Consider the following 19,177-nt stretch of genomic DNA (forward strand, 5'->3'; position numbering starts at 1 on the left):
TCAGTGAGCTCCGGGCTTGACATGCAGCACCCAAGCGGAGCGACCTGCCAGCCAGGATATATCCCATAAAAATGCAACGCCAGGGACCGTAGCGAAACGGAACGAAAGGAAAGCGTGGCAAACATGCATGACAATGCATGACTAAAGTAATGAATTACTTAAGTCCCTCGCCCACAGCGCGCACAACAAGACATATGGCCCCCCGATCCGGATCCGCTTTTGGGTTATACCCTCCCCTCCCCAGGATACCACAAGGCTTGGGGGAAAAAACACGAAAAAGGTCGTGCCGTTCGGTGATGAGATGTGAATTTGTGTGCATTTGTTTGCTCGATTTGAAATGAGCGACAGGCGACTCGCCTTTAATGCAACTGCAGCACATCCTTTGGCCGGGAATGATTGAGAGAGTGCTCGGTGTGTGCATTTGCATTTGCATTTTCAAATCAGAGACCCTGATCAAGACGAATTGGTAGCAGTTTATTTGCAAAGTCATGCCATTCACGCTGTAAATCAGAGTAAAGCGAACATCCTAGCATTTACATTGCATTACACGAGAAGTCCTAATGGCAGGTAAGAATAGAAAAGCAATCTCCGCTAGATCCTTGATAAATAGTTGAAGTGTTCTGGGAATTTACAATACCAAAGACTTTAAAGAATCCTTTTCACAATTAAAATCCCTTTATATTTACTTGAGTTAATATTTAAATAGGATTAATTATCCCTTGCAGCCGTATTATAGCTGCAAGTCCTGGAGCTTCAATAACCACTCAACCCCATCAATATCAATAAACGAATTTAAACAGTAATTTAATCACAGACCGACTTCCATTACGCTGAAATATAAAATATATATAGAATTAAATTTTGCATAATTGAAGAGATTTTCGTGCCGTTAAATCATTTTTAATGGATCGCTCTCTCCACTCACCTGGTAATAAATGCACTCATTACGGCGGCATAATTAGCTGCAGCTTAAGTGCCGGCAGAACCCGCAAATGAACCCCGAAGCCATCAAAGGTAGACTTTTATTATTTTCTGCGCATCCCTCTCGTATATATAGAAGCATATCCTGCTGCGCTCTGGGCCACAAATTAAAGGATCTCCCAGCGAGCGCAATCTCCGCACCCGCAACAATATTTCAGCTCGCTCATCCGCTCTCAGTCTGCGGCTTAAATGCCTAACTAAACCCCCCTCCGAATTGGCGTAGCTCACCTCACACCACCTCATCGCCGGTGGGAAATATTGTCGCATTTTTCAATATGTTTCCCCGAATCTACCCTGTAGCAGCTCTCAGCTTCCACCGCTGCACAAAAACTTGTTAAGTGTGCGGTTGTTGCCATGAAAAATTCAATTTGTTTCACTCTTTATGTTGGCTTTAGTTGCTCATAACGCACACCGTGTGCGCACACGCCGTTAAAAGCTTAGAGAGTGTTATGTCTATATGTGTGTTGAAGCAGGAGCATCCTGTTTTGGTTGAGACTCTAATAGTTTACAGCATAAATTAATGGGAGTAACAAAGTCCTCACAGTGAGACAATGGTCTGGAGAAAGGTGTGTGTTCTTTTTCTTTTGTAAGAATTAAAAGATGCCAGGAATGAGAAGAATTTTTTAAGCCAACCTTTGGGTCACTTTTATGCAACAATACATATCTTTAAACTTGAATTCATTTTTTTTTTTAATTTAAAAGATGTCAGGAAAACGCAGCATTTTTAAGCCAACCTTAAAATTTAATTCTCCATTTTGTCAAATTTAAAACAGGCTAAGGAAGAGGAGAATTTGTCAAGGAAAGAGGAGCATTTTTGAAACCAACCCTTCGACCACTTTAATAGAGAAATAAATAACTTTAAGCATGACTTCTCCTTATTCCGTCTCAAAATTAAGTTAAATAAATTATTTAATGTATAAAATAACTAATCTAAACTTGAGACAGTCTCTCAGGTCTCACTCAAGTCTCTTTATTTATTAGTTCTTCCCTTGAAATCACTGTGCAGCTAAGGTAAACTCCATTTCATTAAACTCTTTAGCTTGAGCGGAAATTTTCATTAAAATAAAAGCCACTTGAAAGCCTCTATCAGACGATTTAAGCCCGCATTCCCGAAATGAGCTCAACTTGACTAAACTATTTAAATACCAATGGTAGGGTACTTCCACCCAACCAGCTCCTCCTCCTCAACCATCTCCTCCTGTCCCTACTTAAGTGAAATTTAGCAATTGCGAATGCGCACTTGAGTTTAATTAAAAGAGCATTAATTGTAGCCGGCAACAACTGAAGTCGGTTATAAATTGCAGCGGGGGCTAGTCAGCTGGAGACTTTTTAGCTTCGCTATCTCGGGATCTCGGCACCCGCAACTATTCCGCGAAACTTGAAAGAACAATTTGCGCTCCTCATGCACGCACCTGAATTTATAGCAACATTACTCCTTACCTTGGCTGCCACTTGTTTTTGTTGCCAGGATTAAGGGCTGTGCCGCTCCTTCGCCTGCATGCTAATGAAATATGCAGCTAAGTGGCGCGGATCAGGTTCCTAAGCGGGTTAATCGCCCATGAGAAGGGGGGAAAAGTCCTTCTCCAGCAGTTACTCTATAGCTGCCAGGAAAGGAAACTTTGGTCAAACGGAAGTGGGCTGGTCCGAGTGTTTGCTCAAATGGAAAATAAATTAGCAACAATGTTGTTTTGGTTTTGCTTAGCGGCGGCGGTAATCGTCAGGAAATTACGGAAATTAGCGTCTGAACAAATAAACATATTTGCCGGATTAACCAACAGCTAAGCGGGATGGGTAGGAACATCAACGACAAAGCGTCGTAATCGGCGGACATCATGGCACCTTCTTCTTTTATCTAGCCGTAAAAATAACAATGCATTGGAAATTCCGTTTCCTTTTGCTTATTATGTTGGCTTACCTCCGGGTTAAGTCCCTTGTTGTCCGCACAAATGTCCCGCAATTTGTTGGCATAACAAAAACAATTCGAGTGGATCCAGAAACTGACAAGTTTTTCTTATGGCGCACTAAAAATGAAGACACTAAAGGCAGCGCCACAAAATCTCACCCATGCCATCGGAGATGACGGAGTAAAAAAAGCTTAAAGTATGTTTTTACTTCATTAAGTTTTAAATAATTTATAAAATCATATTTCAATTAGATTTAAACTTTAAGAATTGAGTTTAATATTTATTATAAAATATTTTTATTAGGTATTTTAAATCGGTACTTTAGAAATAACATGCTCTTAAGGGTTTAAATTAAACCAAATTAAATTTAAAAAATTAAACTAAAAATATACATTTCCCTAGACTAAATATATCTAGAAACTATACAAAAGAAATAACCTTAAGAAAAAGGACAAACAGCCAGCTCAGATGGCCACAGTTGGTGTATTCGCTGCCGCTGTAATGCGGCATGTAGTAAGTGTATGTGGCACACACACGCACACGTACTCACTGACACACAATGGCATCAAGTAAGTAATACAATAGAAAAAGCAACTCGCGTACGCGTGTGTAAAACTTTATTTTTACGACAAAGTGCAAGCAGCAAAGTTGTTAGCAAAGGACTGAAGCAGCGGCTACAGCAACTGTAACTATTGCTTCGACTCTGGCTCGTGGCCCCTGCAGTTGGATTTTAATTTTTAGCAGCGACATGAGACAAAGTTTTAACTAAAAATTGCGTGCCAGCAACTTTGGCGTACGTACGGCGTTGGAGAAATTTGATTTTTATTTCTACCGTTCAGAGGAGGCTCCTCTCGTCTCCTCTGGCACGTCGCACGCGGCGTATACGCAATGTGCGCTCACAACAGTTTCAATTACAACTTCATGAGGTGCGCCAGAGCGAAGCGATCCAATAAGGGTAAGAGGGAAGAGGAGGAGGATGGGGATGAGGATGAGTATGACATCATTGCCGGGGATAATTAGCCCCAACACTTGAGGCCACGATTAATGCAATTTGATGGCCTGTCCCGGTCCCATGATTAATGCGAGGCCTGTCGTGTTGCAACCTTACGCGAAATTTGCTTAACAAATGGTCTAAGCCCGCCAAGAAAACGGTCCTGGCTATAATGTATTTGTCGGAGATATCCGTTATTTAATTTAACCGTAGTCGAGCCAGCGAGTTCTGTTCGCCTGCGCAGTCAAATCGAATCTGTCATCACGCCACTTTTCCCGTGGCCCTTTCACCTTTTCTTACTTTTCACTCAGATGTCATTCCTAGACAATCTCAAGCTGTCTCTCTCATTCTCTCCTATTGTTGCGACAGACGAACAGACCTCACTCAGTAACACTCCTGTTACCGACTCAACTGTCATTGCGCCTGCGCGCCAGCGACACCTACAGGGCTACCAATACCTGAGCATGCCGAATAACTCTGTTGCCATAGCAACAAGCTTTCCAAATTTGCACTTAGCAACCAACTCGCCGACACGGCCATCCTGACAATTCACGCGTCCTCGCGTGACGTGTCTTCTAATAGCTCTAAACATAACTGTCATTTATCATTCTCTCTTTTTTCTCTCTTTGGTCTCAACTTAACATTTCATTTTATCTGTTTTATTCATGTCAAATAAGCTTTACTTTTATTTCTTCTCGCCACTTCATTCTCTTCTCGTACCAAATCTGTATCTTCTTTCTCTGCTCGTACCACAACTCTTACTCAACATCTCTTCATCAATTTATACAGGCTCTTGCTGCACACTTTGCAACGCTCACACGCACCTCTTGCGTCACGGTCTCTCTGGACCCTCACAGCCTTATAAATGATTCCACCAACGAGTGCCTCAGTCGGCGATCTCTCGCTTACACTTCTAGTGTCTTCAAATGTTAGTTTGGCAGGATAACCTTTCGAAACCATAGAGTACAAGCTCTTTTCGTATTTCAAAAGGCTCCGCTTCACATATTCTGACCATAGGAATAAAGTAGGCCCCGTTTCATGTGATCCGACACGGCCTTCCTGACAAATCACACGTCCTCGTGTGTTAACTTTAAATCACAGTATTCTAAAATTTCGGTACTCGTTACATTTTATTGTCAACAAACATTTCATTAATTTTCTAAACATAAGTATTGAGGCATTTAGACAAAATAAGCATCTTGGTTTCATGATAACATAACAAATTACATCTTCATTTTAATCATAATTTACAATTCAGACTTCTCTAATTACATAGCTTTATCAACTGGTGTATTTCCTTTTACACCCACATACTGACCCCCGCCATAACAATTCCTTCTGTTATGGTGCGGTCTCCACTGACCCCCGCCATAACAATTCCTTCTGTTATGGTGCGGTCTCCACTGACCCCCGCCATAACAATTCCTTCTGTTATGGTGCGGTCTCCACTGACCCCCGCCATAACAATTCCTTCTGTTATGGTGCGGTCTTTATATCCCCTCTTGGGATTCCAAGGCATCAACCGTGCCATCCATATCATCATTCCCCACATGGGAATCAGACGCATCTCCACTTGAGTCGTCTAAATCTTTATCAATCAACGTGATTGCTTATTTGTCTATTTGGCAATGCCCTCAAAAACTCATGCGCATACTTATAAGTTCTTTTGCTTGTTAAGGATTTTAAAATGTACCGATTTCCATCTTCATTTCTTTATCTCTTTCTTTCTCCTCTCTCTATGATGCACTTCAGTTAATTTTTTTTTTTTTGTTTAGAAATGATTACATCTGCAATAAGTATAGACTACAAACTCTCATCTGAGCAAACAATGCCAAAAATGTCAGAATAATTGCACGCCAACCAATATTTCCAATTCATACAAAGGCTACTTGGACTCCACAAGACACATAGTTCTACCAATATATCCACCAACATAAGGGTCTCCATTAATTAGGTGTATTAGCATTGGACCATATCCACAAGAGCTTATATCTGTTTCAAATTTGATCAGATGTTTCGAACCCACAAATAACGATTACAGGCTCATTTGTAATAATATTAAAAACGTTCGTTCCAATTTCTGAATATCGTCATTTCACTTAAAGATACTTGAAGCCGAAGAATCTGTCTCATGATCTGAGAAAATCGAGGCACACGTTTTTGAAAATAAGGCACCAATTCAATAAATGGTCTTACGACGGTCTCTTAATTGCACCGATTAAAAGGACGGACCTTTAACGTAAGGATTTTCTAGGAATTGGGTCTGATTTCTCCACCGCACACCTCATAGCTCAGATACTGCGTAGTAGGTTCAAGAAACCCACATTTGGTAACGTTAAATGGCAACTCTGGTACAGTCAACACATTTAATACAACCTTCAGCCTTCGGAAAGCCTTTTCTTCCGAGTTTGCCATGATTAACATGCATCTATGTAAACTATCGCAAATAATCATGATAAATTCCAAACGCCTTAACAATTGCATGATGAAGGTAGAAGATGCACTCTTCAAACCAAACGGCACGGCAGACCAAACAGACGGCAACTCGTAATTTTTTTTAAATTAATTATTTTTCAACAGAAACATTTTTCCTTCACAGGGTCTGACATAAGCGGCAAAGGCCACTGTCCGAAACCATTTTCGAATATTGCTTCCGATAGTCTAAGCACAACCTATCGTAGCACAGGGCTCGCCAATGGGAAGGCAGATGTGCAAACAACACTGCAATCAAACACATCTCTATTCCCATCTTTTAGCCAATTCAGCTCCCAAATCAAAGAATAATTGGAAAGGGCTCACCCGATACTGTCACTGTTGAATCACACACATCAACTCGCTTCTACATGCAGCTGATGCTGCCGCTCGCAGCCGCTGATACCCATCTCGTGCACACAGATGCAATGTGACCACCGTTATCACGCCTGAAGTGCGTCACTCCAGCTCTCCGCACTTCAGCAGCAGTTCCGCCAGTGTGCTGTTGTTGTTGTCTTCCATTCTTCCCCAAATTTTCTGGCCGACACTGATGACACTTGCAACCGTCCGGCTCAACACGCGACCAGTGCATTTGACTGCCTATCACGACTCCGGTGTCTCGCACCACGCGGCTGCGCAAGCCTTCGATGCGCCACTGAATTTAATATCGACCGAAAATCACTTTATCAGAATGCCCGCGAGGCTATGGTGAATCCCACTTCTGATGTCGGAGATATCCGTTATTTAATTTAACCGTAGTCGAGCCAGCGAGTTCTGTTCGCCTGCGCAGTCAAATCGAATCTGTCATCACGCCACTTTTCCCGTGGCCCTTTCACCTTTTCTTACTTTTCACTCAGATGTCATTCCTAGACAATCTCAAGCTGTCTCTCTCATTCTCTCCTATTGTTGCGACAGACGAACAGACCTCACTCAGTAACACTCCTGTTACCGACTCAACTGTCATTGCGCCTGCGCGCCAGCGACACCTACAGGGCTACCAATACCTGAGCATGCCGAATAACTCTGTTGCCATAGCAACAAGCTTTCCAAATTTGCACTTAGCAACCAACTCGCCGACATATTCAAGAAAAGTGAAAATGGCAAATGCTTCAAGGTGGCGCCGACACAGTGGACCGAAATAACAAAAGGCAAATGTAGAGATATGGCCCATGAATAATGACATAAATTATCAACTTGCTATGAGTTTTTGTTTTGTTTCTTTATTAAAATCTAAGATGTGATTTATTCTGTCTGTGGAATAGTATCTTTGGTAGAAAACAAAGGCCAAAAAGACAATAGGTATTTATTTTTTGTGCTCTTTGATGTCAACCTTTTCTAGTTATTTATGAAATTTAATGCCAGTTTCCGTTTGGCAATCTGCAGAGCATAAATTGGTAACTAATCCTCTCCGAGCTGACTTTAATCCAATTCTATATTTTATATTTTTTACGACACAAAGCCCAATGGCAACTGACACTGATCCACTGTTCGCAGATTTATCTCTAAAATGTTTAAAATATTTAAGTACCCCTAACTTTTATAGAGTTTTGCGACAACGTCAGTTTAAACTGAGGGCCTCCAGCTCAGCTCATCCAGCATCGTGTTTCTTTTGCCAAGTAGAAAGTAAAGTTTGTCAAACTTTTGTTTCAAAAGTCAAAGGAGAGCACCATGTTGATGAACGAGTTGAAAGGGGAAGAATCACGGACTCATGAACGGTAGTGAATTGGAACTGGACCAGTGGCGAGTGGCCTCCTGCCTTGGCTCTTATCGCCCGACAGTTGCAAATTTATATGCGCCGGCTTCCTCAAAGGCCAGAAGACCAGACGACCAGAAGAGCTGCCGAGCTGAGAGAGTTATAAGCTGCCAGGCATTTAAAAACGCATAAATGTATTTTCCGGCCGGCACTCCACATAATGGGAAATTTATGAACTCGTTGGCGGTAGCAGGAAAAAATTAATTGCCAAACTGAAACTGAAACAAGACTGGGGGAGAGACCAAATTTGCCACGGCCAAGTGTCAGCTGGAAAACTATTAAAAAGGCATCTCCACTACTCGGCAAGTAGAGCAGGTTTTCCTACCTGCAGCACTTCCGCTGTTGCCACAGTTGCAGCTGGAAAAGCATAACCGAAAGAGCTCACCAAGCTCACTTCCTGTTTTCCTGCTGCTTCTGGCCAAGACGAAGACGTTAACGTGGCTCGTTCAGTAGCCGAAAATGCGGAAGCGTCCATTTTATAGCGGAAATATATTCTTGTGCGGAGACGCGCTGATGATTTATGTGTGTTTTGGCATTACGTGCTGCTGCTTTTGTGTGCCACTGGTATTAAATTCCTTGACCTGATGACTATGCCAGGATATTCAAAAGGTAGACACTTGTAGTTCCAGGTGAGCCAGGTTATTGCTCTCGTTGTGTAAAGAGTTGGTCTTTAAGGTGTAACCTACCTAATTTGAGGAAGATTCCAAGGGCAGGACAAACTATTGTAATATCAGTTCACTGTGTAATCGAAACTAGCTTGTATTCTTAATTAATAATTAAATAATATTATAGAATAATAAATTAAATACAGAAAGCACTCATATATTCCCCAGTAATTTTACTTGTACTCGATTTCAGGGATATTCTATAACCCAAAAGCCCAGCCAGGCGTTCGCCCACTTGATTATTATCCCCGTTTCTGTCTGGCTTTTGACACAAAGTTAACCACTTCTCTGCAGTTTTTTTTTATCCCTACAAACTTCCTGGCCATATCCCATTGGGTATCAGGAATATGCCCTGACAGAACTGGGTTAAGCTCTTACAAATGCTGCAATTATTTGCATGCTCCGCCGTCGAGTGCTTTTATTTGCCCGCATTTCCCTTTGGGCGTTTTCCCGATGTCGGGGAAATGCGTGCCTGGGCCAAAGCCCGCGAATTATTCAGGTTAAGTGCGCTTCATATGCGTTTATGCTGACATTAAAACACTCCCTAATGCTCACAGGATGGATGGCCGGGCTGCAGTTCCCTTCTCCCATGCTCTTGTGAAATTAAAACTTTTTTATTGAAGTTGAGAGCCATGCGTGCGTACTGGAAAAAATACGCGCAAACAAAAATCCAAAAATAATAAACTTTTTTTTTTTTTGCCAGAGTAAATGCAAAACAAAAATGTCGCACAAAGAGAGGGAAAACTTGCAGCATTTCGAGGCAAATAAAAGCCTGTGCCCCTTCCCCCTGGGCTTCCCCATTAAGCATTGGAAAATAATTAAAAAGTTTTTCGCTGAGCTAATGGAAATTGAATTGCAGGCCCGCCTTTAAGCCAAAGAAGGAGAGAAATTTCATTAAAATTGTGGCTGAATAATTTAAAAACAAATGAATAAATGGCTGCGATTTTATTTTGAGTCAGGAGGGGCAGTCGTTGGCATGCGGCAATAAATGTCCAATGGTGCCACAAGTTTTAAGCACAACTTAATATTTAATGTTGGCAACGAAATGCACTTCAAAAGAATTGGACTTTTATTGGATGCTCAATAAAGAAGTTTTCAGTTGAAATTTTGGTTTTATAAAAGTTTATTTAAATGTATGAGGATTTAAAGGATTTGTTGAAGCGTGAAATTGAAGCCAAATACCTTATGTCGAGGCCAGTTTATTTTTCCCCGTCCCATTACCTTTAAATTCCCTATTCCTAATGTCCAGATTAGTCAATGCTAAATGGAAATATTTAGAAAATAACTCAGTTGCTCTCAGGAATTCATTAATTTTAATTAAACAATGATTAGATAATAGGGAAAACCACCCGGAAAAACCAAAGTGAGTTTGTAAATGACAAATGAGGACAAAAATGCCAGGGCATAATGAATTCCATTTAAAATGGAATTTCCAGGTTAACACTACTACTATAATATAAAACCATGGACATGTGCTGGGAAAAATCCTGACAGGACGGGCATTGCACATCAGCTCACAGGACGTCGCCCACGCGACTGTATGCTTGGCTGCATTTTTTGGCAGCTCGCACGTGTTGCCGCTCAACAGCTCCATCGTGGCGCCCGAGTTACCACCCACTACATTTTGCAACACCATTTTCCCTTTGCACTCGCGGTGCACACGAGTGCATGGCATAATGCATTTATAAAGGCCGCCGAACAATGCCAACAGCCAACAGCCAGTCAGATAATTTCATTTCGCTCTTGTGGCTGGCTCCGGGAATGCCATTTCCGATTTACCACTAACTGTTTGTTTTTCTCACACTTGGCACTGCTTTACATTTATTTTTCCTCTCGCCGGCCCTTCAGCACACCTTTATATATGTACGATATATATATATATATTTTTTTTTTTGTTGTTTTTTCCGTGACGCTGTCATTAAGCTCGCATGTGCTGCGACTTTGGTCCGGGCATGAAATTTTATGACGGCTGTTGTACCGTGTGCATCCCGGAGTGTCCCCGAGCTTTTTTTTTTTTGGCTCAGATATCTGTGGCGTTGAAAACAGGAGCAGCAGCAACAGTAGCCAGGGGATCTACACTGACAGGATATAAGAATTTTTATGTATTTAAAATAATATTTTAAAGATATCGAGTTCAAGAAATATTTCTACTGAAAGTTAAACTTCTGAGAACTGAAATAAGGGCTTAGATTTTAAAATACAATATTTTTTGGAGTGAGTTTATATGAGTTCTTATATTTAAATATATACAATTTATGGCTATTTTCTCCCTCTGTATCCCGCATCCAGTCATCTTACCATTCAGACAAGCCGTCAGCGCTTGCGATTTAACAGACAGACGCAACAGAGACAGATACAGATATAGAGACAGAGACAGAGACAGAGAAACAGACACCGACACTGACGTTGCTGGCGTCTGCAGGTGAAGGCAAACAATGCAAATATTTGCTCGCTCCCATAACTATATAGCACACATTCGGGGGCAGGATTCGCGTGTAAGTTGTGCCAAGAGCGCGATAAAAAGTAATGTAGCCCATTGTTTGGCAACTCTAGCTGATGTCAGCATTGATTCGTTAAGATATCCAGTATGAGTACTCAAACAAAAACAAAAGTTTACGCTTATGAAGATGTTGATTTTAAAGGGAAAATATGCCAAAAGATACTTAACTTTCAATGGAGATATCGTTATATGCAGTTTAAAAACTTGAAACCTTAAAAATCTCCAATTAGAAAACAGAAAGAAACTTAAATCCCAGTAGTACAATTTCCCAATTATGCTAATTAATTTGAGCCAAGTTTCCACAACCCAAAACCTAATTGCAAGCATCTTTGCCCGAGTTGCATTGTTAATAAAGCCACTTAGATGACTTCTGACTTGTGGTTCCCCTCAGCCACTACCCTATATATATATATACAAAAAGTATTTCATTATGTAGCTGTATAATTTCAATATGTCCATATACTGCTGCCAATAAAATTTGCACAGCTCTGGAGAAAAAGGCAAACGCAAAAGTTTTGCCAACGAAATGAACGATGCAATCATGTCCCTCATCCTCCCTTTTTATTCTGTGTGCTGTGTTTCGGAGTTTTTGTTTTTATACTTGTTTTATATTCGTTCTTTGCCACTTTGGGCATGCAACAAACTTTATTAAAAAGTATGCAGGAATTTCAGCATCTATACATCTACCCAAAGGGCTGCGGAGGTACTAGTATCCTCCTCCTCCGGTTCTAGTTTCCCAAGTTTCGGGCCTTGCCCCCCGTCTTTTCTACGTTTTTCCCTCCGTGCGGATTGACATGAATTGGGAAAATGAAATTGCAATTTCTTGTGATAAATTTCAATGAGCAAAGGCGCCTTCCTATGCCCTGCCAAGGCGCAAACAAGAAGTGAAAGCCTTTACCAACCCGTTGAGTGCAGTTTGCTGTATGTTAGCTGCCGGTTAGGGAATAAAAATTGCCCACATAAATTGCGTGCCAGTCGGAGTTATGCCAGAATAAATTAAAACACTTCCGGTTTCTTTTGAAAGTTTGCAAATAAATATATTTATAGATTTATCTTGCAAACACTATTTTTCAATTAGTGGTTGAGTGACATGGTAAACCTTTATAGTCGGTTTGTTATTAAGAGTGTTCTTTTTGGGAATAAATGGAAGTTGTTTGCAAAATGCAGGTGCTTGATAAATATTTGACATTAGAATGTACTAAATACTCCTATTAAAAAACTCTTTAAATACAGTTCTTCTTAAAACCAAGTTTTTATTTTATATATACAAGAAAAAAAGTTTACTTTGATATGTTTAAAGTCTCACGACTCAAGTGTGTGTGTGTCTGAAAGCAATGGCGCCTTATGCTATTTTAGTTGCCAAGCAAATAAACTGCACTGAGCATGCAAATGCCTGGCCATAAAAGAGCAACTTGGCTCTAACAGAACAGAACTTTCTGCATATCCTGCAGTGCGTGCAATTAACGAGCTATTACCCACAGGATTCGACAACGACTATATGTGTGTATTTCTGTGTTTTTTGCCATTACAGCTGTCGTCTTGGGCAATCACCATGAGAGCCTTTCGCTGAGTCCGGCAGAGCATAGCGTGGTGCGGTACACAAACGAATCGCTCATCGTCCAGTGCCGGAGTCCCAATCCGGATGTGAGGCTGCAATGGAAATCGCCGCGAGGCGAAATTATACGCGAGAACAAAGGACGCATTCACTTTGAGCAAACATCGCCAGGTAAGGATCCAATGGGAATGGCAATAGCGATGCAACGGGTGGCAATAGATAGCAGGGGTAAGGGAATCAAAGGGTCAAGGGGTGCCACAAGCACAACAAACGCAATTAATTGCAATTCTCCCGCCGCATTCTTTTGTAACTGATACCGAGTAGAGAGGAGCAAGAAGGATATGATAGGGTATTCTTTACACTACAAATATTTCAAATTTAATTTATAGTATCCTTTTAAGGTGGTTTCATATCACAAAATCTTTTTACTTTTTTATTCAAACATTATCCAATATCTTTAGGTATAACTTCAGGTAGCTAAAATGAATTTAAAACCCATTTCCCAGGGTATTAGTGATTCAGCATTCTATGCATAGTCATTTTCTGCTTTCTTTATGCCGTTCGCTTTGTTTTACGAACCTCGTTTAACCTTTTTCTATGTATTCTATACTCGATTTCCCATTTTCATTTCATTTTTCCCCCTCTGTCGTGTTCGCTCGCTTGTTTATTTTCGACATTCCTTTTGTCTTCTCCCCCGCCCAGAACAATTGAAAATCGTTTTCGCCCACATCGCACTGGCCGACAAGGGCAATTGGACCTGCGAAGCTGCTGAGGGCGGTCTGCATAGTAAATCCTTCGATTTGATTGTGTACCGTAAGTGCTGGAATCGCCGTGGGTCGCAGGTCGCTCAGTCATTAATATTGCATTGTTTTTCCCGTCGATAGAGAAAATTACGTTCACGGAAAATGCCACCGTGATGACCGTTAAGGAGGGCGACAAGGCCACCATTCTGTGCGAGGTAAAGGGCGAGCCCCAGCCGAATGTCACCTGGCATTTCAACGGACAGCCCATCAGCGCCGGAGGTAAGTACGGCCACGGGCCGTCCCGTAATGAGATACGAATTTCCCGCTGAAAATTCCAACCAAACGACTGACTGCCCTTTTTCACCCAATCTCCTCCTCTTCTTATCCTCATGCACAGCGGCCGATGACTCCAAGTTCCGCATCCTGGCCGATGGTTTGCTCATCAACAAGGTAACACAGAATGACACCGGCGAGTACGCGTGCCGGGCATACCAAGTCAACTCCATCGCCTCTGATATGCAGGAGCGCACCGTTTTGATGAAAATCGAACGTGAGTGTTATTTATGGTTTTCCAAACAAAAGAAGGAACAGTGGGATGGAAAGGGTTTCAAGGAATTAGTTTCAAATTAAATTTAATTAAATTAAATAGGAATTACTTTGAAATTAAATTAAATATTAATTTGTTAGGTTAAATAATATATATTTATATTAAATTTTGAAATATATATACATTATAAACTATATAAAAAACTAGATGCGTAACGCTATAAGATTTTTTTTGCTGAGAGAAATATGAATCAAGGCCAAGGCTTTCATAAAAGCTTGTTAAAAAGTAGCAGAGAGGTAAAGGGTAAAGGAGTAAGAGAGAGATATCTACAGGACTTGAATCTAGAATCCTTTGTTTAAACCTACTATGAAACGTTTTTATTTAATAGACCTACACAAATATATATACAAACATTTTCTTAAATATATTTATATATATTTTTTAGCATGGTCCCATTGTCTGTAATTTGTGGGTCCTGCTAAAATGACTTGAGCACCATTTTGTTGCCTTTTTTGTTTAGTCAAGAGGACTCTAAAATTTGTGTGCTGTGCTTAGTATGCAGCGCACTGAGCGGTAAATAGTTTTTGAGCACGAAAAATGCTGATATTACATTCGTTTAGTCCAAGCCTCGCATGCGAGCGGCCTTTGATGGATGCCAATGCCGGCTGAAGCTACAAATGCCACTGATGTGTGTGTTTTTAGGGCTAGTGGGCGTGGAGCACATGCCGCTAATGGCTCAACTTGGTTTCACTCTGATTTATGGTGAGCGGACATGGTTTTTCCATTTCCGTGGAATACCTTTAAGGGCCATTCTTTGAAGTGTCAGCTTGTCATTGGAAGGTTAGAGCCTTATAGCATCAGCAAAATGATGCTTAATTTGATATATTTTCGATTTTTTTATTGATCTAATATGAATTTTTTTTTATTAACCTGCAGACAAGCCCATTTGGTCGCCGTCCCCTTTTGTAAGCCTCAAGTACGCCTATATCAATGGCACTGCCACGATCATGTGCGAGGCTCAGGCAGAGCCGCCGGCCAACTTCTCGTGGCACCGGAAGCAGAAGCATCTGCACAGCAACCAGAAGCTGTACACCATCGAGACGGATAACTACTGGTCCCGACTTACCATCCGCGTGGTAAATGCCAGCGCCTTTGACAACTATAGATGCCGGGCCTGGAATGATCTGGGCAGCATTGAGCGAACCACGCGCCTGGAGCAGGGCGAGAAGCCACCAGCTCCTAGTAACTTCAAGCTGCGCGGCTTCAACTCGAACACCTTCGATGTGGTACTCAGTGCGCCGCGCGGCAAGGAGGATCGTGGCCTTATGGAGGTCAATGGATTCCGCATCGAGTACATGACCGAGATGGAGTTCAAGACGGACGCTGGAAAGTGGACCTATGCCAAGAGGAAGGACTATCCCTTCGAAGAAGGTTGGTCTTAGTCATAAAACTTGATTATTTGATTTTTAAAATTGTAATCTTAATCTTCAACAGGTGCAACCTTCCTGCTTACCAATCTGGAGCCGGACACGGACTACCTGGTGAGGGCTGCCTCCCGCAACCTGGCTGGTTTCAGTGATTGGACCAGGGTGGAGAAGTACAGGACGCTGTCCCTAGAACCCCGCGCCTCTGCGGGAGTCCTGCAGCCTGCAATCGTGATCCTGGCCGTAGTAGCCCTATGCCAGGTACTGCGTCCGAGCCTTGTGTGAATCTGAATCTGCGGGCGGATGACGGATAACGGAGAAATAGGATGACGCAGGACCTTTGCCCCATGTGCTTTGTATAGCTTTAAGGCGTGTCCAAGGGGACACTACTTTTCTGTCTGATTTGCTTGGTCGGGTTAACTCTTAAAACCTAAAACAGTTTTACGTTTAAGTTTAGTTCAGGTTTCTGTTTAGCTTGGATATTTATGGAAAAAGCATATAGGATTATTTATACATATATATTATATATTTAAAAAAAATCCTCATAGCGTTTAAAAGAAGTAAAGGTTCAAACACTCGTATAATTATTCAAATTGAAAGTTTTGCTCAACTTTCCTACAGTCTGTGCAAAGTCCTAATGAGTTCGCTTTAGTTCCCCTGCTGAGCTTGAGCCTTGAATCTGAATAGAGATTTTGTTGCCAAATCTTTAAGATATATGTAATCACATAGTTGCCAAAAATACTATTAAATGATAAACAAACTTTCGCTCTGAAAGAGCAAATAACTAAAACGTAACCATTTTTCCCTTTAATCATTACTCAATAAACGATACAAAAACCCTTTCTAAAGAACAATAAATAAATACACAAGAAGGAGCTTAACGAGAGCATTTGAAATTGTATATTACATTTAATCTTTTTTAAAACCAAAAGCCAAACCATACGTTTCCACGTGTAAATTGCCAGGACAACAAAATGATAACATTTGTATGTAAAAGTAAGCATAACCCTTTCGCCACAAAAGCAACAAAAAAAGAAACAAAAATGTAGACATATTTTACAACAGAAAACAAACCATTTGAGGGAACTGGTAAACATATTTTGTAAACCATAAAACCTAGCTAAAGATTAAATATTTTGTGGTTTTCGTTTGCCAAAATAAAAGTTATTATGTATACCGAAACCAAAATATGTAGTACTTACTCTCATTGTTGTGGCAAAAATGCTTTGGATGTCAGTCCAGAGGCGAGCTGAGCTGGGCTTTTAATTGGTTTATGTGAATTCTTGTGCCAGAAATCATCATATTTGGCACAGAGAGAGAGGTTTAATTGGACATAATGTGAGTATAAACTTTCTAAATTAACTGTAACTCGGTAGAATGTGTGAATTCCAGTTGGCTTAGTCTTCAAAATTCAATCATTTTTTTTGTAAATAAATTAAACTTTAGGAAAATGTCAAAATTTAAGCTTCTTTGGGGTCAAAAGCAATCTCCCAAGGTCAACTGTAGTCATCACAACTTGAGAGGATTTAGGGGTAAGAGAATATTATTGGGCTTATCTTTAATAATTATTAAATATTGTACATTTTTAGATTTCAATAGAGCAAAGACCAGGATTACCGAACCTAGTTTCATGCCTCAAGGAAATGTCTCCAGTAGAAGCACATCCATGCTGACACCTCGCAGCTATATAACATCTAAAGAGTACGGAATGGGTGTGCAGTTTTGGGAGTCCCCTAAAATTATTAAGCAATCAGAAACGTCTTGCAAAGCTGCTGAAAAATCTGAAAAAGTTCCTGAATTTATTTCGAAAAAAAGCATGAGTTCACCAAAACGCCGGCGTCGTTCAGCATCTCCTAGAACCGGAAAGAATAACCAGTTTTTGGAGCCTTTAAAAAATACCAACCACTCCCATATTCAGCGATCCAAATCGCCTTGCAGAGCCGTCGAAAAATTAGAAAAAACTGGCCCGCAACCCAAACTAAGTCGCAAGCGCCGTAAAAAACTCGCCAGGAAATGCACATCCTCTCTAGCACCCCGCATTCGTACCTCAGGTGGTAGCTTAGGGTCGCTTGTTCCGTCTTCGGAGTCCTCTAAACTCGAAGGCCAGTATAGAATTAAAACGCCTTGCAAAGACGCTAAAAAATCCGACAAAATTCATTTTGAAAACTTTAAAAAGTCAAGGCCGGAACCCCTTAAATCCTTATGCGGCGATGCACGACGGGCAAGGATCGGAAACTGTGTATCCTTCAACGATCCTGTGGCAGCGGAAATTCCCATCCGTGTTCCCCCCTTTAGGATCAACCGAAGTTCAGAGTCGGATCATTCCACACCGATGATCATCCGTGAAAACACTACAGGAAATTCCCAAAAAGCTCATAAGAAGAGCAAGAGGCCCCTTATTGTTGTGCCCTTGGGAGAGGGAAGCAAGAAACAGCATTCTGAAAATTCAAATCAACAGGACTCGCAGTATCCTGTGAGCTCATTGAATTCTAAACAGAAAAGTTTTATACCTTATTCCCGAAAGCAGAATTCAGGAATTTCACCTAAAGAACGGCATGATTCTCAAGAACGGCTTCCTGAAAGAGCATCTAGCTCGATTCATCATGTTGATTTCTCAAAGGACATTCAAGTTAGGTATCAAGATTCACAAGAACATGGTTCTCCTTCCTCAATTCGCCAATGCCCTCCTCAATCTTCGCCATGTGGCAACTGCGACCTAATAACCGACCTATCCAAGCAGCTGGGAGAACTTACTAGGATGTTGGAGGGCATTGAAAAGGACCAACTCCCCGATATACGTCAGCAGGTGAACAGCCTTAAAGGTACTGTGAGATCCTGGTCCGAGAAATGCGAGAATAAGAAGCCAGCGTCCTCTCCGAGCCGGGAGGGAAAGTCCTTAAGCACCTGCAAGTTCTGTCAGGGCCGCAATTTGCCTGTTCTAAACAGCTTCAAGAGGCAGCTAAAGGAAACAATTGGCCATCGAAGCTGCACGGATGTGGTGCTGTCTATCTTCCTGCGGGCAGACAATATATACCACGTGAATGTAAGGGATTTAAACAGCGGCTATTCTCTGGCCTGTTTTCTGGTGTCCGATGCCGGTATCGAAGAGGCCCAACAGATGGGTATATTTAGGAAAATACTGACCTTCAGTGTGATCGACGTACGGAATACCTTGAAGCCCAAGAACTGCGCCATGGGCATCACCTTCGAGCTCGTTGACTCTGAACGCCAATTGGGTGGCTGTGACACAGTAGTAGATCGTGGGCTCTACATGACATGCAAGACCTTTGCGGCCCGTGTCCTGGGACTGCCACTCCACAAGTTAAAGCATGTTTTTAAAAATCCGAGAAGTATTAGCAATTACATCAATAAAAATTACCAAAAGCATGCTAGAAAACAGAAAAGGAAAGGAAATCTAATCAGACTAAAGCACTTGTAAGATGCTTCAAATTTCCATTTTATAAGCAACTATTTTATTATTCCTGAATTTTTTTTTAAAGCTACTATAACTCTAGTCGTAATAAAATTAACAAACTTATTTATATACAAAAATAAATGAATGCATTTGCAAACTTTGGTTTAACGACTGCAAATCAGGCCTAACAATCCCAGACAGCCGCACCTTTTGTCTATTTTATGGAA

General features: G+C 41.3%; 2 protein-coding genes across 2 annotated transcripts in view; both read left to right on the forward strand.

Moving 5' to 3' along the window:
• The window catches only part of fipi (factor of interpulse interval), a 73,726-nt gene extending 57,015 nt beyond the window's left edge, over nt 1-16,711 (forward strand). Inside the window, exons 2-7 of the mRNA XM_017170560.3 lie at nt 12,798-12,992; nt 13,524-13,634; nt 13,706-13,843; nt 13,962-14,114; nt 15,048-15,542; nt 15,606-16,711. Of these exons, the coding sequence (XP_017026049.1) occupies nt 12,798-12,992; nt 13,524-13,634; nt 13,706-13,843; nt 13,962-14,114; nt 15,048-15,542; nt 15,606-15,820 (1,307 nt within the window). The 3' untranslated portion in view covers nt 15,821-16,711. The remainder of the gene's footprint in view (nt 1-12,797; nt 12,993-13,523; nt 13,635-13,705; nt 13,844-13,961; nt 14,115-15,047; nt 15,543-15,605) is intronic.
• A 196-nt stretch (nt 16,712-16,907) lies between these two features.
• Nucleotides 16,908-19,077, forward strand: LOC108076951 (uncharacterized). The gene is made up of 2 exons (XM_017170000.3): nt 16,908-17,067; nt 17,125-19,077. The coding sequence occupies exons 1-2, from the start codon at nt 16,986-16,988 to the stop codon at nt 18,972-18,974; spliced, it is 1,932 nt and encodes a 643-aa protein (XP_017025489.2). The 5' UTR covers nt 16,908-16,985; the 3' UTR covers nt 18,975-19,077.
• Nucleotides 19,078-19,177: the final 100 nt, after the last annotated feature.

Source organism: Drosophila kikkawai, chromosome 2L, assembly GCF_030179895.1.
Source record: "Drosophila kikkawai strain 14028-0561.14 chromosome 2L, DkikHiC1v2, whole genome shotgun sequence".
Classification (NCBI taxonomy): Eukaryota; Metazoa; Arthropoda; class Insecta; order Diptera; family Drosophilidae; genus Drosophila; species Drosophila kikkawai.